Consider the following 27,325-nt stretch of genomic DNA (forward strand, 5'->3'; position numbering starts at 1 on the left):
CCATCATTGATCGGAACTCGAGTGACAACAGCATCCAGGAGTGGTAAAGGTTGAGGGAGGGAGGGGAACTTCTTAATTTTTTTTTGAGGGAAGGAATGAAACATTGATTTCTGTAAGGAATCGTAATTATGTTTAGTTGACAGGTGCAAGAACTGTTTGGTAAGATGGTCTTCCTTTGGTATATCTGACCTTTTAGAAAGGAGTAGTTTTTTTGAAGGACAGATTTGCATTCACTGTGGGGCTCTGCAAAATAGTGGGGTGGCATCTGGGAGGAGGGGAGGGAGGGCTGGTTGTGTGCATGTGTATTAGGGGTGTGTGGAACTTGTGCTGTTTTGAGACCACTGGTAATGAATAATAGTCTGAGACAAAAACATGCTTTGACACTAATTAGCAGCGTTATTACATTATTTTTTTTTCTTGTTGGCAATTTTAGATTTGAAGGTTTCAGTAAAAGTGACTGACAGTTTTGTGTTGGCCCTGTAATGATGATGATCGCTAAATGCTCTTATGATCAGAGCTTTCAAGGGAAGTGGAAATGACTGCTGAAGTCCCAGGCTGGGCTCTCAGCTGTGAGTGGATGAAAGCCCTAGAAGAGTACATCAGAAATCTTATGCTCCTTGGATTTTACTTTCTGATGACAAGATGGGAGGGCTTCCCAGTTTGATAAATTGACCTACCTTGAGGAGATAATCAAACTTGTCCATTATTGCCAGCTTCCCCAAACCTTTCACTTCCACCCTTTCTGTTCCCTAATTGGAACTGCCTCACCCTGCAGGCTGTGCTCATGGCATGCACTGTGTGTCTGCTCCTCTGGCCAGCACAGAACTCTGGTGTTTGCACTGCGTTTCTTCCAAAGGCCGGTTCCATGCCTTTGCTGGGTTTGCTTTAGTCATTGAAATTCTGGCGGAGCCCACTTGATTTTGTTTGTAACTTGAAACAATTTCTCTCAGCAGAGCCCCAAGCCACAAGGATGGCCAGCCCTAAAGCCACAGGGCTCTCCTGGGAGATCATTTGGCTTGCTATTGCTGTCTGTGCTCATCTACAGGTAGGTAATGAACTTGTTGTTACTGTCATGCCTGGTCCTTTATCAGATCATCTTGCTGCACACTTTGAATGACTGTTTTTTAAACAGAAAACTGCACTGTAAATAAAAGGCTCTTGATTAGAAGATTTTCCTTTCACTGAACTGAATTTCAAAGACATCCATGTGGGAAATTAATATTCTCTCTCTTCCTAGGAATACTGTACCTCCCTTTCCCAAATGGGGACCAAAGGGAGATCTTGCCAGATGTGTAATGCCATGGGTCTTTCTAGGCAGCACAGCTGCTCTTTGCCCCCAGAAGGTTTAGCACCTGATAAATGTTAAGATGCTGTAAGTGGCAAGGGGTGTATAAATACCTGGGTAGAAACGCCTAAAGTGCTTGGAAGTCAGTGTCAGGGGAAAGGTGGTCCAAAAAGGTCTTTGCTTCAAGTGTTCAATGAATACAGGAACCATGGAGGAAAACCATAGCTGCCAACTATTGCCTGACACATGAGCCTAATCAGTTCCAAGAAGTGAGTATTTCAAGAAATATGGTGTGCTGGCATGCAGCAGAGATGCTGTTATAGTATGTCATTCTCTATACTGATAGTTCCCACAGCACAGAACTTTCCAAAGATTCTTCAGTCTTAAATACACTCAAATCCATAAATCCTTAGAAAAGGACAGCTAAGTAAACTGGAAAAATTTTTTGAAATAAATAGCTTATTTTTTTGAAGGATTGTAGTGTTTTTTAGCAAAAAAAGGCAAAATCTTCATTTTAAATAAAGTCAGTGATGCTGTTTACAGTAATACTGTTGTGCACTGTTTGTACTATTGCAATGCTGAGAAATGGTGGTTTCAAACTGGAGCCTGTTAGCTACCTGTTGATGCACATCTCCTGTCTCTGTATTATGGTTGCAGCTAGTCATGAAAGTACAATGGTTACTTGAGTAAAGGACTTGCCATAAAAGTAAAAATTATTAGATTTGTATTAATTGTGCAGTAAACTGCAGTTCATGTCCAAGCAGACAGGGCAACAGTGGGATCTTCTGCTTTTTGCTTGCATCTTTCTTATGCAAGAACAAAAGTGTTGCTGATTTGCTTTGCCTGTTCAGATTGTATTTTTGTGTGCAAGCAGTTGAGTGATGCTGTAATAACTGGCCCTATAGAACTCTCAGAAAACAGTACGTAAAGTTCACTTAATAGTTCTGTTCAAGGTGAGAACAGAAGTTCAGAGAAGGGAAATGTCAACTTCGTGTTTAGGCCTTTTGGTTATATTTTTATTTTACAATAGATTTCTTGTTTTTTTTTTCTTTTGTATTTTTCTGACTGTAGAACTGGAACCAGCAGTGGCATAGTTTCCTCTTCTCCACGAATGGTTTGGCATAGTTTCACTTGTCTCTTTATAATAAAAACAACCCAAACACATTGTACTAATCAATAGCCTATTGTGAGTAGCTTTATGAACATTTCAATCCAGGTCAAATTTTTTGGTCTTGGTTGTCCTTTAAAATACTCTAATCTTATTTGGCATGTTTGACTTATTAGCACTTAACCCCAGTCTTGTAGGAGGCTCTTCTGCTCCTAAGTTTTGAGTATTTAATCACAATTTTAGGCACATTAAAGGTATCTTATATTATTTAACATAACATTTTTTGTATCCAATAACCATTAATTCTTTAATTGGTTGCTTGGGGCCATGCTATATGGACCACACACAGTCATTCTACCCTAATATTGTACCAAAGCTTCCACTTGTGTTGGTTTTGGCTATTAAAGTGCTTATGTCTGGAGCTAATCAATTAGAAACAATTGGATGCTGGGCAAGGTCACAAGTCTATGTCATGTCACTTATGCGCAGTTGATTAATTTCATCCTGCTTGAGGCAGGTACAGGACAAAATAATGACCATTTTAAAAGAATGTGGTGGAAATGTGGTATGAATGTAACGCAAAGAAAACTTTAACATGAGAAGTTGTGAAAAAAAGGTAGTTGTTACTGAGAAGAAATGAAAGTTAACTTTGGTTATAGGAGCCCTTTTGGATTCTTCATAGCATAGTAACAAGCACAGCATGATGTTGAGCTAGCTCCAAACTCAACTCTGCTCTCACAGATATGCAGTATCTCAAGTTTGACAAAAATATTTGTAGAAATTAAGATTTGTATAATTTCAGACCTTGTTATAACATTTTATTACACACTTCAACTAGATGCTGTTATATTTGTTATGAAAGATAGGTAAGACTGTATCTACATATACTTGCTAATGGATTAATGGCAGCAAGAAATGATGGCTAGTAGAGTTATATAGACAAAAATGTCATCGAGAATTTTACACATGGATTCATTTTAGATTTATTCTCTGGTATGTTGTTTTCAAATCAGTAGTATGCTGGTATTTTCTTAGGTTTCTACAGTCCTTGTTAAACCTTCTACAAGTCAGTCCATTTCACCTCCAAAGACCATGGGGTTGCTAATGTCTGAGGAGGGAATAACAGCAAACACACCGTGTCTGGATATTTAAGAAGCATTAGCTCTGTGTTTCTACGGAAGGGAAAGTTTCATAGGTCACATATTCATTGAATAAACTGTTGGTTGTTCCTGTGATTTATGTTTCTGCAATCCCTGCCTGCATTATGTTTTTTTCTAACTATCTGATATTTTGGATGTAAAGGATATACATGCTGAAAACATTATCTCATTCAAAATGATTCTGCCATAACCAATCTGCCAAAAACTACCAACATAGTGAATGTCTTTAAGGTTGAGTTTTGCAAGGCCAAAAATCTGATGTCCATTATATGACATAGTGGACTTGGAGACCATCTTTGTGGAAAACCTTTGGAATATTGTTTTACACTCACTGAATGTATTGCACACTGATGTTCAGAAAATAGATTATGATCTACATGCCATACAATAGTAAGGATTCTTAAATCTCCGGTAACTTTAATCAAAAATATCAGGATGAGATTTGCAAGTCCAGAGTTAAATCCAAAGCAGTTTCACTTCCTTGTAGGCAGGTTGCAATTCTGCACCCATTTGGAGTTCTGCCACCAGCCTCAATAGGCCTGTGGTTTTATTCTTAGTTTGAAGGTTGAAATGCCTCTTGTAGAGACCAATAACACTTTTGAGACTCTCTAGAAGTGTTCTGACTTGAAATATTAATTGTTATTGACAAGGTTGTAACTCGGTGGCAGCATTACCAGAAAACCTATGTAAGTTTCTAAACTTGCTTTGGATTTTTGACTAATAGCCCATATTGCTCATAGGATCTGAACTGCTGTTATCTCCAATTTACAATCCAAAGGAGTTGAATTGCCAGAAAAAATGTGATGAATCTATCTTGTGACTTGAGACACGAACTATGTATGAATACTTATTTTTTAAAATGTACTCATAAAAAATTTGTCAACTGTGGGAGGTGACCAAGAAGTACAGATGATATCAGTGAAGGGATCCTTTTACTATCTCATTTATTTGTTTTCATTTTCTCAGTAAATATTTTCATCATAGTGATTATGAGTGATGCTTGCAGTGATACAACTTAGGAAAATCTGCTCAAGCATGGTCCAAACTCATTCATGCTGATGCAGCAAAGGTGATTTAGTCTCCATATACAGCCAGATTTCAAATTCTGTATCTACATCTTCAGACATGGATATCAGTGCTCATTGTGATGATAAGTTTTGTTGAGGTTACACTAAAAATTTGGCAGAGATTCTCAAATCAGTTGTGTGTAGAGCTGCAAATTGCTGGTTCCAAAACAAGATATCCAAGAGTCAAAACATTTTTAGAGAAGCCTCAAGTGTAGGAATACTCTCTCACAATAGCCATTGGCTTCTAATTTCTTTTGAAAAAGTACTGAAGAAATGAAGGAATATCTCTTGGATAATCTTTGGTTTTAGCAGATTCTCGCAACACTTAGTCATTGATAATTACTCATCCAGGTCTGCTTGGTGCAGCTGGATCCTTTCATATTCCTTACCAAATTGGGACATAAAGAGCACTGAGGGTAGCAATTTTGCATAGTGCACCAAATTCCTGCCTTTGCATCACAGAAAATGTACATGATTAATTGTATTGATATTAAAGCCCTTTTACCATTGATTTGGCCATCCAAAATAATGAGTGAGTTTCGCTTCAAAAAACCACATATTTTAAAATTGGAGTCCTTATTTGCTTTTACTTCTAAAACCTGTAAGATTCACATATTTATGTCTTTATCTGCAGTTTTTGCACTTGAAGCTTTTCTTAAAATAGTTCTCCATGCTCACCTGAATCCAGGAGCTGGGGTTTAAGTAAACACCAAATATAATGTGGCTTGCAATGAAGTAGCAAAATATATTCATTTCAGTGATAGTGGGAACAGATTTATAATTGTGCCTCTATACTTGTTTGTGTTGTAAGGCTATGCAGGAAATCTTTGGGCATGGGTTATATCATACTGTGCAAATGTTGTACTTTACTGTTAAGTCAGTGTGTTGTTAAGATTTTATATAGTTGATAATACTGTTGATAAAGTCTTGTGGCTGCGTCCAGTCCAACACAGTCTTCCTTGAACAATTCCAGTGTAATTCTTATTATGCAAAAGCTCTGTAAAACAAAGAGAGTTTATGCATGGTGAAAGACTGGGTTTGTTTTTGAAGTGCAGTTTGCTAGTGAGCACAGCATTCCAGAAGGGACATTGGATATAGCCATGGCAACTCTGGAGAGACAGCTGAGACCAACTGAAGAACTGTATAGCACTGTGGTTCTGATATGCCCTCTGCACTCACTTTGTTGTCACTGATAGATAAATAATTCCTTTAGGTTTTGAAAGCATGTGTATAACTTTTCCATAAGAGGAGAACTTTTATTGATATTAGCTGAAGTATGCACACTATCAAGTGCTCTTGAATTTAAGGGTGATATTTTCAAAATGGCCTCACTCCAACTTCTAGGAGGAAGTGCAGTTCTATAAACTCACTTTTTGATGACAGTCAGCTACACAAGGGTGCTAAACTTAATGCAGATACAGCAGCACTTTCAGAAGGGTGTGTGATATGGAGCCTTTGTTTTGATGATTTTGCAGTAAGACTTGGGACATTAAACATGCATCCTGTTAAGTACTTTACTGTATTGGTAGGTGCTTACCTGGATTTTTTTGAAGCAAGTAACAAGGTAAATTTCAATGAATCCAGTGGGAACCAGGCATTAGGTGCCTTAGGCACTTCCAAAAGTCTGGCAAAGCATTTCTCACCATATTTGGCTGATTAAACCAAACTTTCAGCCTTAAAACTCTTTTTAAAGAATAGATTTTTGGTGTGTAAATTCTAGTACCTGGGTGTGTAGATATTTGATAATACTTGAGAAGTGCAAGTACAAGCATCATGTATTTATAAAGTTGAGGGCAGTTTTTGAAAACTTGGCCTAATATATCCATTCCAGACAGCATATTACATAAATTGTTTAGGAACAATGTTATTTCTGTTTCTAATTTTATATTTATTAGATTTAACATCATTATGGAGTGAAAATGAAAACAGTATTCTCAGTCTGTTTTGAGAAATGTGGTTTCCAAGAATTGTCAGTTTGTCATGCTTCTGGATTCACTAGAAACGCAGTGAATGCAAGTCAGCTCAACTAAATTGTGAAACAATATTAAAAATGCATTTATGATTGCAATTACTAGATTGTTGTTGTATGCTAACTGTTGTCATTTGTGTCACGGTGGGAGGTCCCAAGTGCTTAATGATGCTGTTTTGTAGCATTAAATAAATGGAGCATTTGTTTATATATGGAAACATGTATTTCTGTATTTATGTAATGTTTTTTCTGTCATCAGGTGCTTTGCCAAAAATTGAAGCTGCTTAAAATTTATAGGATACAGGCTCTTGTGCATGCAAGCAGAACAGGGTATAATTTATAGTGTGTATATGTGAAGGGACCTATAGAAGCTCACTCTATAGTAAATACAGCCGTAAAGAAGAGAGTTTTAGCTGCCTAATATATTGCCTTTTAGTATCATAGAAGTAAGATAACATGGGCACACCTGCACTGCCACAGAATGCAGAGTATGGGATTGTGTTCTCTCGAGCTTTGTTTGGCAATAAATATTTCCTGGCCTGCACCTTGCAGAAGCTCTGAGAAGGCTGTAGAAACTGGCTTTATTCCCAGCTGGCTGATTCAGCAAGAAATTAACTAGCTCCAAAAAAATCTCCCCTTTTTGTTGCAGTTCCCCTGCTTATATACATGGCTGCTCCCAGGCCATCTTCTGGGATGGAAAAATGTGAAAGGACAATGCAAGTGCTGCTTCTGATTAATTCAGATTAACCTCTTCTGATGGGGGTTTTCCTCGCTTTCCCAGCTACTGTAGCCTCTTGTTGGGTACAGCAGTGCCATGGAAGCAGAAGATTAAACAAGCTCAGTGTGTTCTGTGGATGTATAACAAATGAAATGTGCTAAAATATGATTTGGCTTCCTCTCTTGAGAGTTTATTAGATGTTTTCAAAGTCTCATTACTCATTTGGTGTTTTGTTTTCTCGAGTCTCCAAATAGTTTTAAACTGTTCCCTGGTTGACTAACATGGATGTTGACTGAAAAAACTAATAGCATAGTAGTGTCTTGAGTATTGCCTGCTTGGTAGATGATGTTCTAGTTGGAAACTGCCAGGTACATCCAACATATTGCTGATTCTTTCAGCTGATCTCATCAACACTTTTGTTAGAAAGCAGGAGAGGGAATTCATCTATCGCTGGAGCGGTGTGTTGTGTAAGCTGTGTAGGGATTTTACTAATGCCAATAACTAGTAAGATTGCTTGAACAGGCTCTGGTTTTGTGGCCTTATTTTATAACTTACTTGACTATAAGGTGCTTTCTGTGACTAAAAATTACACTTTTCCTCTAGACCAGTGATTCTCAGTTAAGTCTTTTCCTGGAACAGCCAGCTCACAGCTTGGCAGCTGTTGACAGTGCAAATTGAATGGTAGGAAATGCTGTGAAGGGAAGGTGTAAAACAAAGGGTATCATCCTTTCACTGTATGAATTCCCGGTCTGCCCACATTCGAGTACTGTATACAGTTCTGATCCCTTTATGAATGGAGTGGAAAGGCTAGACAGGGATCAGCTGGTAACTTGTTTCTTCAAGCATAAGAACTGAGTGCCATTAAATAAAACTACTAGGAGCCAGATTCAAAACAATGAAAGATGGTTATTCTCCATGTAATATTCTTTGTCACTCCTTGCCATAGTTTTCTTTTTTTGAGTAGGAGGTTACATGGATTTCAGGGGAGACACAATGGGTAGTGGGAAGATCCACTCAGTACTACTATAGAGAAAAACCACAGCAAGCTAAGAAAAGTAAGTCCAGAAAAGTATTCCACATATTGTACGTACTTGCTTTGGACGTGCTCTCCGAGTGTCCACTTATGGCTACTGTTGGAAGCTGATGGGCTGGATGGATCCTTGGTCTGAACCAGTTCAGCTGTTCTTATGTCATTTTGATGTTCCTTGGGGCTATGCTTGAGGATTGTTGAACTAGAAGTTGTTGCAACCAATGCCTACTGTACCTACTTTCACTTGTGACTCATTGTTTAAAAACTAATATTAAAGAAGCATATTCTCCAAACTCCAGGTGTATCTGCAGGTATATCCTGGGTGCATAAGAACTTGCTCAAATCCTACATAGGTGCCTACATTCTGAGCTTGTGTCTGCCTGGAATATTTTTTATTTTTACAACACTGCTATTAAATTTTTTCTTTACAAACATTTCTATCATGTTTCTGGCATATTTTAAAATTTTAAAGTTTTGGAGTGATTTTTTAAAGTGTGCGAGTAAATTTGTGTCATCTTCCGTAACTGTTGGAGTAGTTTCTTATTTTTAAACAAACACTATTATTTCCTTAAGCAAGATAAAGACAGAAATGGCTTCTGATATTTTACTAAATAAGGCTTGGCTTAAATTCCAGTTTCATTATCTGGCCAATCCTTCTGTAAGACACAAATATTCCAGTCAGTTTCCTTGCATGAGTGAGCACTTGCCTTCTCCCCAGTGTGAAACTGCGCACCCAAATGCTTTTCCCATTTCCTCTTCCTACTTCTTTCAGTTAAATTTAGAACACAATAGGTTGGTTAAAAGTATAAGAAAACCTCTAGAATGCCATCTTAATGTATGGGTTCTTACTATGCAGCTGTTTATCCTCTACTAAGAGGAAGCTATAAATGTATTTTTAATGCCAGGAGGTGGGCTTAAAATGCCATTACTTATCTGGTGGGAATAGATTTGAAAATTAGTAAGCAATTAGATCAGTAGGCAAATACATTTTACTTAATGTTGCAAGTCTCGCGGGCCTTTCAAATATCCTGTTAACATCACCCGTTCTTAACTTGCAACCTTTTAAATCTTTACCTAGTCTTAAATAGCAGTGTTAGTTTGAAAGGGAAATTTTCTGTATATTTTTAATTTTTATTTCAGCTGAATTTTAATGTTTTAAAAAAGCTTGCATGATTTCTCCAAGGGCAACAGAGATGTACTGGGAACATTAAGCTTTTCTTGGAAAAAACTTCTTCCTGTAGATAACCATCTTGAGAAGGGCCTTAGCTGGAATAACAGAACATGTGGGTCTTGTTCTGATCTTTTGAACTTGGTTGAATTATGTCCTTAGCAAACACCAGTGATGTATTTGTTTATAATTGCTTATTTTTCTTGCTGAATTTAGACCTGTGAGCCATCTGTCATATGCCACATAGAAGCCACTGTTTAGAAATCGAGAAAACGTAGGAAGTGTACTTTCTTTTTTTTTTTTTTTATTGTTTCACATGTTAAGGCCAGTTCTTGAGCACACTGAAGAAAAGACCTCGTCCTCTTCAACTGTACTATATGAGTGTCTCATCATTTGTCTCATGTGCCAAAGTTCACGTTGGAGCAGTGGTAGTATGAGGACTTTCAGTCTAAGCCTCTATAAAGCCCCAGTCCTGAAAAAGATCCAGGCTGGGGACCCCTGTGGACTTCATTAGGTTACTGTGCCACAAGTGAGACCTTATTTTGTAAAATTCAGGCTTTCTACTTCAACAGTGCAACACTCTGTACTTCACTAACAGTGCAAGTGCAGTCTGTGGGTGCTTTGCCTGAGACATCAGTGGGAGCTTTTCCTGAGTAAGACCTGCCCATAGGAAGCAAACTGAGGCTGATTTTCATTAGTGCTGACTAGTCGGTTATTGTATTTCCTGTTGTGTGGTGTAAATAATTTTATTTCTTCTTCATGCAATTGCTAAGGACAGATGGCATTTAAAGCTGTGTCTGCAGCTGTTAGTTTTCTTGCAAATTGGCTGTATTCATTCCTCTGGAAAAAAAGCAGAGATAATAAAAAAGATAATTTGTCTGTTGCTTATAAAACTTACAAAATTTGAAGTGATTTCCATTTTTTTACATGTCACTCTTTTATTGTGTGTCATTGAAGACCATTTTATCAGGTGTTCCAGACCATCCCTGTTGGCAGGAATTTCTCTGAACTACTGCACAGGGAAACATCAAAACCAATCCTTAGAGCATGTATGCTATTTTTCAGGAGAACTGAAGCAGAACATGGAAATTCACTTTTTAAAAATCAATGTGATTTTTTGCCACATTTACTATATTCAGAAGATTCCTTTGAACCTTTTAAGGGGTTGCACTTTCGACTGCATGGTGCAGTTCTGCTAATGAAAATACAGGGAAACACAAGCACACCATAAATAAGGAAGATACAGAGAGTTGATTTCTACATGTAGCATTTTGTCTGTGCATATGAAAATTGACATCATGGTGTTGGAATGTTGACCGTGTTTTGCATTTTGCTAGCTGCTTTTACTGGAAAGCATGTGTTTCAAAGGGAGTTTTCAATTTTTATAGGTCTTTGCCTCCATAATAGCCCAGTCTATTTTGAATGTAGACTTCAGCTATGAATAAAATTTAACTCATGAAGTAAGAGATTCCTCTGGCACAAAAAGTGAATGAATTATGCACACATTAACCAGTAATGTGCACGTCTGGATCAGAATAGTCAAAGCCAACCTTTAGGTTTCAGTGTTCCCACTCATTGTCTTACTGTGTTCAAGAATGCCTTATTCTGAGAGTAAAGATAGTTCTGAGGAACTCCACTCAAGAAAAGCTGTATTTAGTGTGTAGAAAGCATAGTTGGCTGCACAAAACCAGTCCTTTGTGGGGAATTTTCACTAGTGCTTTCTTACCTCCAGATGGATCTGTGAAAGAAGGGAGTTTAGAAATGAAGAAAATAGATTAGCAGCAGTGAAAAAGTGGCACTAGTCCTTCATCTTGAGAGTAATCATCCAGATAAAATGGACAAAATTAAATTAGATTATCTTTCAGTAATGGGCTGAACTCTCTCTTCAGCTCCATAATCAAACTAATTTTCCCAGTTTCAGGGTTATATACTCTGTAGAAAGTTGGCAACCCAAGTTTCCCATGTCATCAACTCTATCCAGTCTCCTGAGAGAAGAGTTTCCTAGTACAATATCCTTGCACCTGCTAGTTCTTCCCCAGCTCTTCTCAAAACTGTTGGGCCACTCTGAACACCATGAAATTATTCCATGCTACTTAAGCAGTTTGCTGATGTGATTCCCCAAGCAATATGGGGCAGATCCAGTTCCATTAACCTGTCCTTGTGATGAAGGACCCAAATTCTTGAAGAAATTTTCAGTATCTAAGGTTGACGGATTTGAACGAGTTAGACATCTGTATTATTTTGAGAAACTACATCTGCATCTTCAAGTTAAATCGAAAGTAGACCCTACTTAATACCTGTCAAAGTGTATATGCCTTTGCAGAGAAAAGCTAGGACATTTTTTTTAAAAAGAAGCATTTAACACCCCTAAAAAGTATAATTCCCTCTTTTAGGTGATGATGTGCAAACATGTTGAAAGCCTCAGCTCACTGCTGAAGTTTTAGACTATTCCTATATGTATACTGTATGGAAATACTTGCATGCATAGTTTATGTAATTGCACTAACAAAGTCTCAGGCAAACTGAGATTGCCTTTAGTTGAGTTTTCATCTGAATTAAGTGTGAGATAGCTGCAGGTTCCTGAAGGACTCTTCTGCATATAAATTACAGGGCTGCTTTATAAAACAATGCACAATGATTTACCCCTGCGTTATTTTTAGTGGAGAAGGTAGATACAATCAGATTTTTTTGCACAACTAAATGAGAAAATGGCTCAAGAAAAATCAAGAATGATGTTTTGTGTTGAAGGGTGTTGCAGCTTGCGAGGCTGAATACCTGCTTGAACTGAGGCTTGCAGTAGCATGATTGGTCTCGTAAAATGGGGGCCTGCTTGCCTGATCTATTTTTTGTGTTGGAATTAACTCTTAATAAAGTAGCTTAGAAGAATATCCTGTTCAGAGCTGCATAATTAACATTAGATAGGTCAGACATAATATATGGAGCACTTGATTTTCAATCAAATTTAGATTAGTAGGGACATGCTTTATTCTAATAGATCTTGCTTTCAGAAACTTACTACTCTTTGTGGAGGTATTTGCATCAATACTTGTTCAATTCTTTTCGTTGGTAGTTCTGTTCAGCTTTTAAAATGCTGGTGTTGCCCCTCTACATCAATTCTTCTCTTTGCAGGGCTGTCCTGCAAGCCCGTGCTGTTTATGTGGGCTCTTAGTACCACATCCCTGCTGCAGTGGTCATTTTTCTCTGTGGATTGGCTTGAGGGTTGGTGAGGTACTTGGCTCTTCTGCAAGGTGCTGCAGTTGCAAAGGCCTCTTGGTGGGATCAGTCCGTTCATGGCTGCAGTGGACAGCACATGAGGGCTCATATTTTTCAGAGACATGTAAACTGCCTCACAGGGCTTTCACTCATCTGTTACTTTCCTATATCTTGTATATAAAAAACAATAAACCTTAACCAATTGAAAAAAAATTTCTTAATTATTCTTAATATTTCATCAGAACGTTTTGATGTAAACAGCTAACTTTACATGTCAAATGTTCAATTATTAATTGTCATGGTAGCTACCTATGACTTTTATTGGTTATTTCTAGAATCCTATTTCAAGTATAGCAAGATTTGTGCAGGCTTTATTGTTAGGGGTGAAATTTAAACTTTATTAGGATTAAGTGTTTAATAGTATAATTTTCTGCATATGTTGCAAATACAAGATGCTATGAATAGATCCTCTGTAAAAAAAAAAAAAAGGCATTTGATATGTTATGTATGGGTTTAAATCCAATATGTTGTTATCTTTTAACTAAAGGAAATTCTAAGAGGAGATTTACAGAGAAGGGTTTATTCTATTAACTTTAATTTATTTAAAACATTTCTCAACTGAAGTTGAATTTGGTTTCTGTATTTTGACTGTTTAAAATGTGCTGTACATAACTTTCTTTGTTCCTTGAATGTTATTCTGAAAATAGTACAAATTGTCTGTTTTTCATATATGTGAGAGGAGAAAAATAGTACTAGTAGGTGGAATATTTATTTAAGTGAGGTGTCCTGTTTTTCTATTTATCTACTCACAGTAGACTTGAGGATTTAAGCACAAGGTTTCCTGTTGTATTAGTGGAAATTTTAAATGTAATTTTTATGCATTGTTAAGAACTGGTAGAAAGGCTTTCCCTTTCCTACATGTGCTCAGCCCCCAGCCTCCCAGGAAGCAGTCGTATGAAACACATGAACACTTTGATTTAGAACAGGTATCAGGTTTTGGCTTGGTGGTGAAGGAGCAAAACCAGGAGGGCAACACAGCCCTGCTTTTTCACAGTTTGCATGAGGCATTTGATTAATTTGTGAAATGCTGGTGATTGGTTTGGATCCTTATGGCTTTTAGGCAATTTGGAATGGTTCTGTTTGTAAATGGCAGGAATGAATAGTTTGGGCTTATTTTAAGATTCAGAGACCATATTAAATCTTCTTGGCATAGGCATTTTGACTTGGAGATTCTATTATTGTCCCATACTTCCTTTTAAAGTGTGTAGTTGCTTCTTTGAGGGTTTTATTTAGGTAATCAGGCTTTTTTGAGAAACTGGTTGTATTTTTATGTAAGACAATTAGCAGTCAGCCCCTTCCTCTGTTATTAAAACTGGAGTGATGCAATATGACGGCAATCGCTACATGCATCCTCTTAACTCTAAGAGGAACAGCACATAGGAAAGCCACAAATATCAGTCAGTGATTTTTGGATGGTTTTCTGGAAGAGGGCAAGAAATTTCAGACCTTGTGTGGATATGTAGGATTCCCTTCAGCCTTTCTACCAGGAACTATAAAAAGCTTATATAAAGGCACAGAATAATTATAGCCTGAGTCAGGCCAGCAAGTTGGCTTTTTTCACTATAATCAGGATAAAAGAACATCTCTCTTGGCAAAAAGGACTGGACTCTGAAATAGAGATGTTCTGGACTGATAATTCCAAGTACAGCCAAACTTGTGGAGAAGTACACAGGTTAAGATTTATATTTGGGTCTTGTTATTTAAAATGGATGCTGTTTAGGCTTCATGTAATAACATTTTGCTCTGTATAGAGTGCAGAGAAAGCCAGGCCTGCAAAACGTGCGAATGAAAACAGGATTACTGCCACAGTTAACTTCAGCGTGGCTTAACTGTGAGAGTGAGACTATCTTATTATTTACAATTTGTGAAGCAGTGGAGAATGTGAAGAGATGTATAATTATGTAGGATAGGAACAGATCAACTGAATCATTAAGAGCACAGTATTTCACACCACTGTTTGCAAATTCACTAGATTGTGTAGATTTTAGCTTCAGTAGTTTCTAGTGTCATGGCATGGTTGTCTTCAGTTTGAGAATGTATAGATATATAGGGTAAAAGGAATCCTCTGCAATTAAATAAAAGGGTGGGTGGATGAATTTATTTCCCTGCCTTCACACACTCCATTGTTCTTGGATTCTGTCTGTATTTTGAAAAGTCTTAGAATGCTAAAGACAAACACATGAGAATCTGGAACCATGCTAAAGCTTTAGATATTGAACTGTTAGGGTTGGCCTCCTAGCTCACATTAGCTTGTACTGGCAAACTAAGAGCTGACTGTGGATAAGAAAATTCAGGGGAGGTTATTGCCACATATCCATCCAAAAGTGCTTTGGAATAGCTGAAAAATATGCTGTAGGAATAGTGCCCTTTTGTAAATCTTTAAAATTAAACTGTGCTGTCAAGAATTCTGTTTAACCTTATGTGCAAATGGTAGCAGTAAAAGAGAAGCTGCTAGATATGCAAGAATGGGGGATTTTGCACTGTTGGTTAGAAATCAGGCATGTATTGTGAACTCTGCATTTCCCCTTGCCCTTGCTGTTTTTAAAAGTAGTCAGTGGAGTATCCCTTGTCCTACAAAAGGCATTGACAGCTTTTCAAAGGACAAGGTCAAGCAGACAAACCAGGATTATGTATACTTTTTTAGAATTCAGTATATAAAAGCTGCTTTTGAAAAGCTGTTCCTTAGTAGCTGTTCTACTTCTCAGAAAAATAGTTGTGCTTTCCACTTTGCTGAAGCAGGGGAAGGTGAATGACACACCTTCTAAAAGATGTCCGTCACTTAGAGCTAATTGCTCATTTTGTATGCAAGACTAATGCGTTAAGAGATTTGATTGTACCAGCAGGGACAGTAAGTCAGTCCCCTCCACAGCCTGTCCTGTATTGGTTGAGGTAGGAGGACTTTTCAGTGGCTTGACTACTGCCTCTACTTAGTGTTTGGTTGTGCCTCTTATTTTTAGTTGCTAGTAGATTCTGTGAAATGCCAGGTACATGCTGAAGAGTTATCACCCCCTAGAGTTAGATTCTTCAAACTGCTAGAAAAGAGAAGGAAACCAGACAGTTTGTATTACTAGCCAGCTGCTATGCCCTCAAAAACTCCAATGTGGTATTCTGAAGGAGTAAAATTATTCTGTTAAATTTCCTGTAGAAAGATAATCATTACTGGAAAGCAGTGCATGACTTATGACATGTCTCAACTCATCTGTCCTGGGAGCTATCCACTGTATGCACACATCTGCTTCTGTACACCCACACAGGATGGGAAGATATTCCTCCACAGGAAGGTCTTCCGTTCCCTGAGTACACAGGTGGTATGTATTGGCAAATTGTGTATTGTGGATATGGTAGCCAAGTTCCCAGAGTAATGGACACATAGTGAAGTAATTCACTCAACTTCAGCTGTTCGAATGAGAATACAAAATGGGTGACTAGAAATATAATCACAGGGCCTATCTTGCAGTGTTCCTTCTGTGATACCTGTTTTAATCACTTTTACTGGCTACTGACTGCGTTTGAAATACAGACCATTGGAGGGCTAGAAATGTCATGTTAGTGAGATCAGTCACAGCGAAGACTTGGTCGTTAAAATATTTAAAAAGAAAATGCAGAGCATTTAAGAGGGCACCATACTTTTTTTTTATTCCAAAACACTAGACAATGTCTTGCCTTTGAATTAGAGATGTTAATCAGTGTTCTTCATTCTTCATCCTTTTTCTATTGTTGTGTTCTCTGAATGTCTTTTTGTAATCATCTGTATAATTTGAAAACTGCTTAATGAAATTTCTTTGCTGGTAATGGAAGATGGGGAAGATGGGTGACAAAGTTGTAGAAACTATCCTGATTAGAGCAGGCATCCTGGTCTGAATTAGCAGTTTCTATTTTCATTTTATGTGACTTGCTCATCGGTGTCTTTTAACATTTCAGCAATTTCAGTTCATTCAGAGGATTTATTTAATTCTTTCCAGCAGCAGATCCTGTGTTTGTCTTTTCTCACCTCAGTAAGAGCCCTTTCCCCTTCACCATATCAGTCCTGCAGCATTACTCTACACATCATGTAGAAGAACAAAAATGAGAGTCATTAAACTAATGACCATTAGTCTTAACAGTTGTCAGTGAAGAGATGCCTGCAGGCCCGGTCACAGGGGCTTTTAATTGCTCTGTTGTTTTACAGCTAAAGCACCGTTATCTAAGTAGTGGTTTATTGGTAAGTGTACATGTGAAATACTGCCAGTTAATGCTAGTAGATGGATTGCGACCAGGAAGGAGGACAATCTTTAGGTTAATGATAGGTCCTCCTTCGTATTTAGTCTTTTCTGATAGGGAGATTTTGGTTTTTTGGGGGTGCTTCTGCTGCTTCTGTTACATTATTTGCTTTTTGTTTACTTAATGACTTTTTTCTAGTCAGCCTTTGCTTTGTTAATGCTGGGCAGTGTGTCTGGCTCAATACAGCACACAGTTAAAACCTTGCCCTGCTTGAGATGTTTTCATGGGCAAGAGACAAAGGCAAAGTACACTTGGAGAACAACTACCTGCTCTCCCCTCAAAAAAATTAAGAGGACATGAGAAAATGGATGGATCAAAGATATCAAGACTGGCATCACTGGACTGAGGGAATAGTTATGCTGAGATTTAAATGAGGTTAAATTAAATATATAACAGTGTGGATGCATGCTTGGAGAAACTAGCTGCAGTGTTTGAACAGTGGGCCTGAGTCAGGGAAAGCATTTCAGCAGTAGCAGATCAGGTAGGAATGATCAAGATACTGGAAGTTAGTGGCAATAGTCTCAAAGAGGTAGATTGCAAGAGAGATGCTAATAAGACAAAGATGAAAAATGGCTTACTGGAACACAGCCTGCTTTACCTGGTGGTTGGTGTATCAGTATTCCTGTCATCAGTAAAGCACGAAAAGCTTAAAAGCTCTAGAGTATTTGCAAAAATGCATTTGAGACTTAGAGGCTGTGTGCTGTGAACAGTTTCTTTCGGGAATTTCTCTTTAAAATCATCCTGAAACAGGTGTGCACATGTGGAGGGCGCTTGGCTGAAAAGCATTCACCTCATGTGCCTTATTAATAGCCTTAAACCAACATTCCTACAGCAGAGCCATGACCATTTAACTGCTTCCTTATTGTGAAAATGTGCCTGACCGAGTCAATGTGCTAGGCTGCTCAGTCCATAAACCCTGCAAAGGGACTTGCAATGGAGAAAGAACACTAGTTGAAGAACTGGCTTAATATCACTAAGATTATCAGAAGTGGTCGAAAACTAACAGTGGAAAAAATCACGTTTTCCTCACCATGTGTTAGACGCATTCATGTGCTGAGCTGTTGTAAATCATAAGTTAGCTTGAGAGTGAACATCTGTCTGTGACATTCTCTACAGTCTAATTTCTTTCAGGTGAGAAAGGCTTCATCAGTGAGGGGTAACAGGGAGGAGAACCATTTTGATTATTTACACTTTTATTCAGGCTGATCTGTCTTTATAACACACACCCTGCCCCCACAACCACTCTTTGAAAATATGTTGACAAGATGGTAACAGATGCTCTCAGTGCTCCGCTGAAAAAGGTGAATGAAGAACAGTGTTAGCCCAAGCTCTCCTATTCCATGGGACAACAATACCAGGAGTGTGTGTATAAGTATTTTGGTCATTTGTGGGTGCTGTTAGGCCACCACACACTACCTTTCTCATTGTGTCCGAGGAAAATGGAGAAAATTATTTCTGATAATAAAGGACAGTGTCCTGTAGCACAAAAAAACCCCAAACCAACCCTTCAGGCCAATCCAAAGGATGAAATCAGAAGCTAGGCAAGTTCAGAGCAAAGATATACAGAATTTTAGCAATTAAGCTAATTAAATGTGGAAATAATGTGTATATATTAGGTATATTCCCTTTTCCTCGATACACTCTAAACTGACTGAATATTTTAAAAAATGTTTCCTGTTTTTAAAAAGTGATGAACTTGCAGCAGAGATTACCTCACCCAGTTCTGCAGCCTGTGTCGTGCAGGTCATATTAGTGCCTTTGGAACGTACGAGAGAAGTTCTGGCGCCACTGAGATCAGTTCTCCATTTACTTGAGCAATTTTCCTCTGTTAATCTGTACATGCACAAGCCTTTACACAGCCTTATCTATGTGTATTTATTCTTTGTAGAAGTGACTGAAGTAGGTCAGCAAACACTGCTGATCAATAAAGATCGTTCTTGCATCTTGTGCTAGTTTAGTTTTAGTTATTTTAGTATAGCTGAGTGAGCTTTGTGTGTATGACATAAATGTATTCTTTTTTAGAGGTGTATTTATGTATTCTTCATTTGACTACACCCTGAAGAGGAATCTTGCCACCTTATTCTTCGTATTACTGGATTATACTTATTTATATTGTATTTACAGGACTCTTTGAGGGTCTCATTCATTGAGAAGTTTTGTGATGGTAGATGTTGGTTGTCATAAACTTTCTAGCTTCCTAATCTGTCAAAGTTGCTGAGTTGTATGCTCTTTTGGTTCTCCTACTTGAGTTTTGGGCTGTTTGATCTTCAAAATAGTTGCACCAAAGGTGCATTTTCTTACTGAGAAGTTATTTCAGTTCTTGGTAGCTGAGAGTTTGCCTCTTTCTAGGTCTATTTCTGTTATGAGATTTGTAGTCATTTACAGTAGCAGAGCAATTCCATTTCATCTACCTGTTCAATCATGATAAACACCATGCTGTTGCTGATGACAATGTTGCATAAACAGTGTGCAATAAAGAAAACCTGCTAGTGTTCGGGCAGGCTTTTTGGGGGGCTGCATACTTGCCAATTTTCCACTGACACCTGAATCAGAAGCAGATGTACTGAGATTGAGGGCAGGGAGAAAATTCCCTGTCATTGGCAATAAAAGGCATGGCAGTGCCCTGCAATATATGATAAAGAGTCACTGTTCAGCCTTCCCCACATTACAAAAGTCTCTTTTTATAATTGCATTTGTGAACATATTTGATGTCAAGATCTTCAGTATTTCGCTCAGAAGTATATAGTGGTTTAAGATTCTTTTTCCACTAATTGCCATGGCTTTAATACCGTTCCATTGCCCCACACATTTCCCTTCTTTGTGTTTTCATTATGCAACAGGAATTCTCTTAAAAATCTGGATCTGCCACTAGTTCTAGCAGGTGTTTGGCTTCTGAGCGCCAGAGCTTTTTTTTTCCTTATGCAGCTTATGGATGAGAATTTCACTGCCCTTAGGCACAATTTCAACTGAAGTATATGAAAAGCATGTTACTGTGTCAGTTCAAATTATATCACTATTAAAGAAAAAACTTGAAAGGAAATTAAATATAAATAATCACACTAGCATAACATAACATTAATAACTAACGTTATAATTTAAATTAAAAAGAATCAGGAAAATATGAGTCAGGAATCCCATGTCATTCTTAGCCAGACTCTCCTGAGAGCAGCCATTGTAAAATGAGGATAATGACAGCTTTGAGTCATAAGAGATCTTGATGAATAGTACTATAATACTGTAGTATATAAGAACTAAGTGTATTTTCTAACTCTATATAATAGCCAGCATAGGAACCAAGTATTGTGTAAAGTTAAGGCCCCACCTGGAGTACTGCATCCAGTTCTGGAGCCCCCAACATAAGAAAGACATGGACCAGTTAGAACAAGTCCAGAGAAGGGCCACCGGGATGATCCATGGGCTGGAGCACCTCTCCTATGAAGACAGGCTGAAAGAGTTGGGGCTGTTCAGCCTGGAGAAGAGGAGGCTCCAGGGAGATCTTATAGCGGCCTCCCAGTACCTGAAGGGCCTACAAGAAAGCTGGGGAGGGACTTTTCACAAGGGCAACTAATGACAAGACAAGGGGAAATGGGTTTAAGCTGGAAGAGGGTAGGTTTAGATTAGATATTAGGAAGAAGTTTTTCACTGTGAGGGTGGTCAGACACTGGAACAGGTTGCCCAAGGAAGTTGTGGATGCCCCCTCCCTGGAAGTGTTGAAGGCCAGGCTGGATGAGGCTTTGAGCAACCTGGTCTAGTGTAAGGTGTCCCTGCTGATGGCAGGGGAGTTGGAACTAGATGATCTTTAAGGTCCCTTCCAATCCAAACCATTCTATGATTCTATGAAAGTCTTGTATCCTACTTTCTCTCATTATTAGCCTGTTTATCTGATAGTGGCTAACAATTTTTTTGCAGTACCCAGCAATGGGCTAGATCCCATTTTGCTCATGTATAAATAGGTGAATTGCGAGCCACTGTATTGTCTTCCTTGGTGTGTTTAATCCTGCATGGAGAAAGGTCGGTCATATCTAGCTGAGGATATTGTTCCTTAGATCCTGAATCCTGCAGTCACATCAGTGTGGGTGTGTCACTGTGGCCAAATGGAAAAAAGGGGCTTCCTGCAAGTGCTGTGCAGAATTGCTTACAAAATGGTGCCAGGCAGTTTCATTTGTCCAAAATTCTTCCTTTATGTTAGCTTTTAGGAGGCTACGTGTTTAGATGCAACTCTCAGTTACCTGGGAGCATTCACACCTTTCTTGCACCCTTTCATTCTCATTATTAGAGCAATTATCCAGTCTGGATACTGGAAAAGGGGATGAGAAGGACGTAACTTACTAGAAAAGGGTGATGTTGCCCTTGCGAGCCTTTTGAGTGCTATTTATCTTACTAGCAAAGGATTAGATACCTGCAGCCCATAACCTGCTACAGCCTATTATTCATCTCATGTGGCCTGCAATCATAAATTCTTTTATATTATTATTGAATAATCTTGAATTCTGTGTTAATGCACAGCCTGCCAAAGCTACTGAGGTGTCTTGCTTGCCCCTCCATGATAGAGGCTCCTGCTGCTCAATGGAGGAATCACGATGTCTTTTTAATTTCATTTTTTTTCTTTCTTTTCTTCCTTGAGCAATGGGAAACTTCATTCTGTGCATGTGTTGATTTGTTGGGCTTTTTAATTCCACTGTCTCTGACGGTGATCCTACATAGCCTTAAATTATGCTCCTTTCTTGCCTTTTGTAGATAAATCTGCTATTCGTCAAAGATTATGCTTCCAGCCTCCTCCAGCATGTTACTGGAGCTGCAGTCGTATCCACAGATAAACAATCAAGATTGTCTGTTTCCTGCAAATGAATCTATTCACTTGTTAGGAGCCTGTCAGCTTAGAAAAAAAATAAATAAATTTCACCACATGGTGTTCATGATAAAGGACAATTTAATAAAACTTTAAAAAATATTATAGATTATCCTGGTTTCTTTACTAAGGATGCTGACAGAATTTTTGTAGCGTATTTTTTCCTATGGAGATCATAAGGACCCTTAGAAACCTTCAGTGAATAAGAGATAGAATTCCACAAGAACATGCTTCAAAAATGCTGAAAGGACTTGATTTATGACAGGAATTTTACCAATTATTAGGTTACTAAAAGAATAAAAAGAGGATTTTGTTTGGAATAGTGGAATGTATGGTGAAATAAGGGATTAAAAAAAAAATCTATTTAAAGACTTCAGTCACGTATGAACGTAGAGAAATAACTGAGCGTTCCATATTTTGAAAGCCAAATCTGATCCACAGTCACTAACTTTCTGACGATGGTTGGAAATGAACTGCTCTAGGGCCATCTCATCTGAGTGCTGTATTTTTCACCTTGGCTCTTATTTATGCAAAGCTAGAGAGGACTGAGTATCTAGTGTCATTCACAGTTCTGATAGTATGTGTTATATTGGGAGGGATGTTCTCTTGCTGCAGATGTATTTCAGCCCTGGTTCTGTAAGGATGTCGGTGAGAACTTTGCTGTTGATATCACTGGGAGCAACTTCAATCTGCTAGTCCAGCTCAGTTAGAAGCAAATATTAGGCACATCAAATCAATCTTTTGGAAAGAAGGCAGTCTGCCTAACACAGTTTAGAAGAAGCTTCACTGGAAGAAGGAAAACTCCAGGGTTCATATTTCTTTTGGAAATATGAAACAGTTGATATTTAAGCTGCGTTTTCAAACTAAATGAGATTTTGTCTAAACACTACTGCAGTCTTTCAGTGAGAAGTTTAATCTTTTAGCCAGACCATAGCAAGAAAAAACATAAGTAGTTGTTGATAAATATCCAAAAGCTTGATCACTAGTATAAATTTTAGAAGGTACCGAAAAAGATATTAAAAATGTGTTGATCTCAGTCTGCAGGCCAGGCTTTGCCAAAGACAATGTATTGACATTTAATCAAGAAAAATTTTGTTAGAAATGTCCTTTTGAAAAGCCTGAAAGACAGTATCTTAATTTTAAACAAAAATTATCTCCATTATCTTTCTTGGGTTCAGTGTTACCTTTAAGCTGTACAAACCTACAGCATGAAAAAAAGGTTTAGAGTGAGCACTATTGTTTTGATGACATGATCTTAAGCACGTTCAAGTGAGTGGAGTAACTCCTAGTGCTTGAACGTGCACAGGATGGGCTTGGTTTGAGCAGTAGAGATGATGTAGGCAGTTGCTTTCTTGCAGTTGTGAATATGATTGTAGTTACAGGTTAAATTCAGTTTTCAATAGTAGACACTATTCAAGCAATAGCTGAACGTTCAGTTTCTAAGTTGCTTGCTGACACGATTTTACTGTGTCATAAATAGGTGGCTTATGCACAATACTTATGAATTGTCTTTTGCTTATCTTTGTGTCTTCAACTTACAGGCACATTTTCCCAAGCTTATTTTATTTCTACACATTCTAAACAGGTCTAGAATGAGAGATCAGAGGAAAAATCATTAGATTTGGGCTTAAATCAGACAGGTCTGAAGTATGGCTTTAACTAATACAAAGTATGCATCATAGAAAAACAACCCTTGAGTCACACACTTAAGTTCTGCCCCTGGAAGAACTTTTGGTTCAGTCTCTTGGGTTGTCTCATTGTCTCACTTGTGACTTCCCTGATGAAATATGACAGTTGTGTTCAGTGTTTCAGGTTCTTTTTTTGAAGTGCTTGGCTTTCATCAGTTCAACTGAGTTCTCTTTCTTTTTTTAGAAGAAATGATGTTTATAGTTCTGGTTTGAAATGCTGGCCTCTTAGTTTAATACTAATAATTAAATAATTGGCCTGGTCTCCAGAAATGCTGAGCTGCTGGCAGCTTCTGTGGAAACTCTGTTCATTTGCAGGGTCTTTAAATATTTCAGAGAGGCTAGCATTAGGAAGTTGTTTTTGTAAATCTTGGCCATGACAAAATCTATTCTGAGTCTTGCTAGATATTTATTCATCAGGATGGCTTGCTCTGGAGGTATCTGAAGCTCTGAACAGTTAATGTGACTTTGTTTATCTACTAACACTTCTTCATGTTGTGATGAAGCTGGAGTCTTAACGTTTTTGCACTGAAGTCCTTGAAAATCCATTAAACTGAACTGCTACTTAGCTGGTATATTACTTCCCTGGGGCATAAATCATATTCTACAGCAGTTTGGTAGTCAGACATTTAACTTGAATTAAATTGGAAGGCACATATTTTGGCATATGATTGGACTTACCATACATATTAAGCTGACAAACATGTATTTACAAATCATTAAGAATGAAGATAGTTTTTTCTCACTTTATCTGCTTTTCCCATCTTTTTCCCTAAAACAGGGATCCTGGAAACTAACACTCTCAAGACCCTGCCCAATTTTCCTCTTCCAAGAAGAACTAATAAAAAACCCACAAAACTATGGGAAGCAAACTGCCTTCACTGTGCTGGCCTTTTTTTATAGAATTACTTTGGGGAAGATAGTGCAGTTGTGCATAACTATAAAGTTTTAGGTGACTGGACCTTTATCTTTCATCTCTTTTTCTTTTAAATACAAGATATTAAGGCAGTTTCAGGAAGAGTGTGGTATTTTGTCATTTTTGGCATTTAAAATAGATAATTTTTAAGTTTTCATTTTCTTCATGACACAAAATAGTTTGTTCTTGTTATGTTCCCAGTTTTAACAAGCTTGCAGGCTTAATTAGGTAATGAGTGTTTTAAGTCTAGGTAACGCTGATTTGCATTAAGTGTACATAAGTGTATAGTTTTTATTTTTCTCTTAATGTGGTTCTTGGTGCCAAGAAACTCTAAAATTAAAAATTCCTCTGTACCTGAAAGATTGGTGTTTTACTTTTAATTATTTTCAAGTAATTTCTTTGAGACATTCCATCTCTGTTTTCTCATCTTCTTGACCTTCACAACTCAGACTTAGCAGAAAACTCACTTTCAAAAACTGCTGTTTTTCATATATAAATATGGAACAATTACTTTCCAGTCTCCTGGTGGCTATGATTAACTAGAATAGTGACATGTTGTTATGAGGTTTGGTTGAATTTTATCATAGCCTTTGTATCAAGTGATCCCTGAGAACTGCAGACTAAACTAAATTTTTAAATTTATCTGAAATTACAATAACAGTTCAAATCCTTGAATTAAATTTTTAATCTCTACCATGGGTGGAATGACCAATGATTAATATTTGTAATTTTTAGTCATAGGGAAACTACTTTTTAGCGTTTGTCCTGATTTGATAATTACAAGTGAGTTCGATGGCAATAGTTAATATGAATCCTAGATATCAAGGAAAAAGAGCAGTTAAAGTAGTCTGCATTGTGTGCTGGTTTTAGAGTGCATTAGCAGAATTCCTTTTGTGTCAAACTGAAGCAGAAGGTGTTCCTGAGCAGCACACCTACTGTGCTTCAGTCCCTAGGAGATACTCAGTGCATAGGATTGACTAGAGCTGGTTTAAAATAAGCTCCTCTCCTTCAGATATGCTTTGTTTGGGCATTCGGTCCTGCACATCACTTTTATCTGCAAATTCAATCCTACTTGGCTATGCCACTTGCTAATGTCAGTATTGGCTGGGAAGTGCTCAGTAATCATCCCTCTTACTTCAGTAATAAAATAAAATATAAAATCCCCAGATCCAGCAACTTCAACTTGAGCAGACGCTTCTAGTCAGAGTAGTATACAGAGCAATGAAATTTGGGCAGCAGTAAAAATGACAACATGCAACTCTTGGTGGAGGGAGATCTAAAAACCAGAGGCTTGTGTGTAAGCTATCCATTTTGTTGTCCAATTGAAAGTGGAAGAGTAATTTAGTCTTTAAGCACTGAGGTGGGAAGTGATGAGTGAGGAAGCAATCACAAATGAGATCAAAGCTGTGCTCAGAGCATAAGCCTTTGAATAACAACAGTGCCATTTTACACTTCCCAGAACTTATGTACATTATCTACTTACCAAGATAGTTTTCCTTGATCACATAGTTAGCACATAGGTAGAATAGAATGATGTAGCATGGAAGACCTCCTTTTTTTTTTTTTTTTTTCTTTCTTTTTGTTTTTTTTTTTTGTTTCTGACTAATAAGTTACATGTTCTGATTAACTGATACTCAGAAAGATTTTCAAACACCAATTTCTTTCCAACTTTAAAATTTTCTTCTTTGTCAGTATGGTAGTACACACTTCCTTGCTACCTGATATATTAATTTCAATGAATTTTATGCAGTGATTATTATATCTGGTTTGGCTACATTATCACCTTCTACTGTCTTCATATGCTTATGATCATAAAACCTGGTTTCAAATGCCCATTCTAAATCTTATATGTACTTGTAATTTGACACATTTAACTTAAAACTATTAACATTAAATTGGCCATTAAACAGACATAAAACACTAGCATGAAATGTAATTGTTTTCTGAAACCTGCACTTGCAGTCTTTAGTTTAAAACATGAATTTATATTGGATCAGCTAAGTCATTCAGAGATGATCCCAAATATACTATAAATCCACAGACTGTTGAAATTTGAATTACATTTAAGCAAAAGCGCACACAGAAACATAAAAGCCTCACAAGGAACATCGGTAGATTCCTCAGTGGGGAATAAAGTGGACTAAGTGGAAACAGAACATTTTGTGTTCAGTACAATATATGAATGAAAGCGCATTGCGCACATGCAGTTTATTTGAAGGTGCCTATATCTAGAGGGAAAAAAATGTTCTTCTGCTACTTTGAGTTGATACAAAGAGTTCTTTGAGTATTTGAAGCTTTGATTTTTATTTTTTTTTAAAATTAATTTCTTGATTTGGCTTGTTGATCAGCTGTAGTTACTTGGCTTTAACATTGGTTTGCCATGACAACTCATAGTGTGTTCCTAGTAGATTTTTATTTTTAATTAAATGCTTTGCTGCATTCTTCCTTACTCTAGTTATGCTAGGTAGGTAGCAGTACCTATTGCCGTAGTTAGCAGATCAGTTTGCATTGTAACCTCCTGTGTAACCTTATAAAACATTCATCTTTTACATTGGATTTTTCCATGCTTGCAAGCCAAATTTTGCTTGCCTTAATCTAGCAAACTTTTTTCTGCTTCTCCAGTGGCTAGCTGCTAATTAGCTTTTAATATGAAGAATAAATATGTGTGAGAGAAACTTTTGTTTTTTCGTGTCATATTTATTAAATTGTTATTTCAGCTTCAAATGTTGGCATCTTTATATTCAAAGCATAATACTGATGAATGTCCACAGGCTTTGTTTTACATGTTTTGCTTATAAAGATGAGAAACAGAAGCAAATTAATCACTACATATCCTG

The 27,325-nt window shown here is 37.5% G+C and overlaps 1 protein-coding gene across 1 annotated transcript in view; it reads left to right on the forward strand.

Moving 5' to 3' along the window:
- The first annotated feature begins 961 nt into the window (after nt 1–961).
- Nucleotides 962–27,325, forward strand: part of ADAMTSL3 (ADAMTS like 3) — a 158,399-nt gene continuing 132,035 nt past the window's right edge. The window contains 1 exon segment of the mRNA XM_010175808.2: nt 962–1,045. Coding sequence (XP_010174110.1) covers nt 971–1,045 — 75 coding nt within the window. The 5' untranslated portion in view covers nt 962–970.

The sequence above is a fragment of the Antrostomus carolinensis genome, unplaced genomic scaffold (genome assembly GCF_000700745.2).
Source record: "Antrostomus carolinensis isolate BGI_N321 unplaced genomic scaffold, ASM70074v2 scaffold13949, whole genome shotgun sequence".
Taxonomy (NCBI): Eukaryota; Metazoa; Chordata; class Aves; order Caprimulgiformes; family Caprimulgidae; genus Antrostomus; species Antrostomus carolinensis.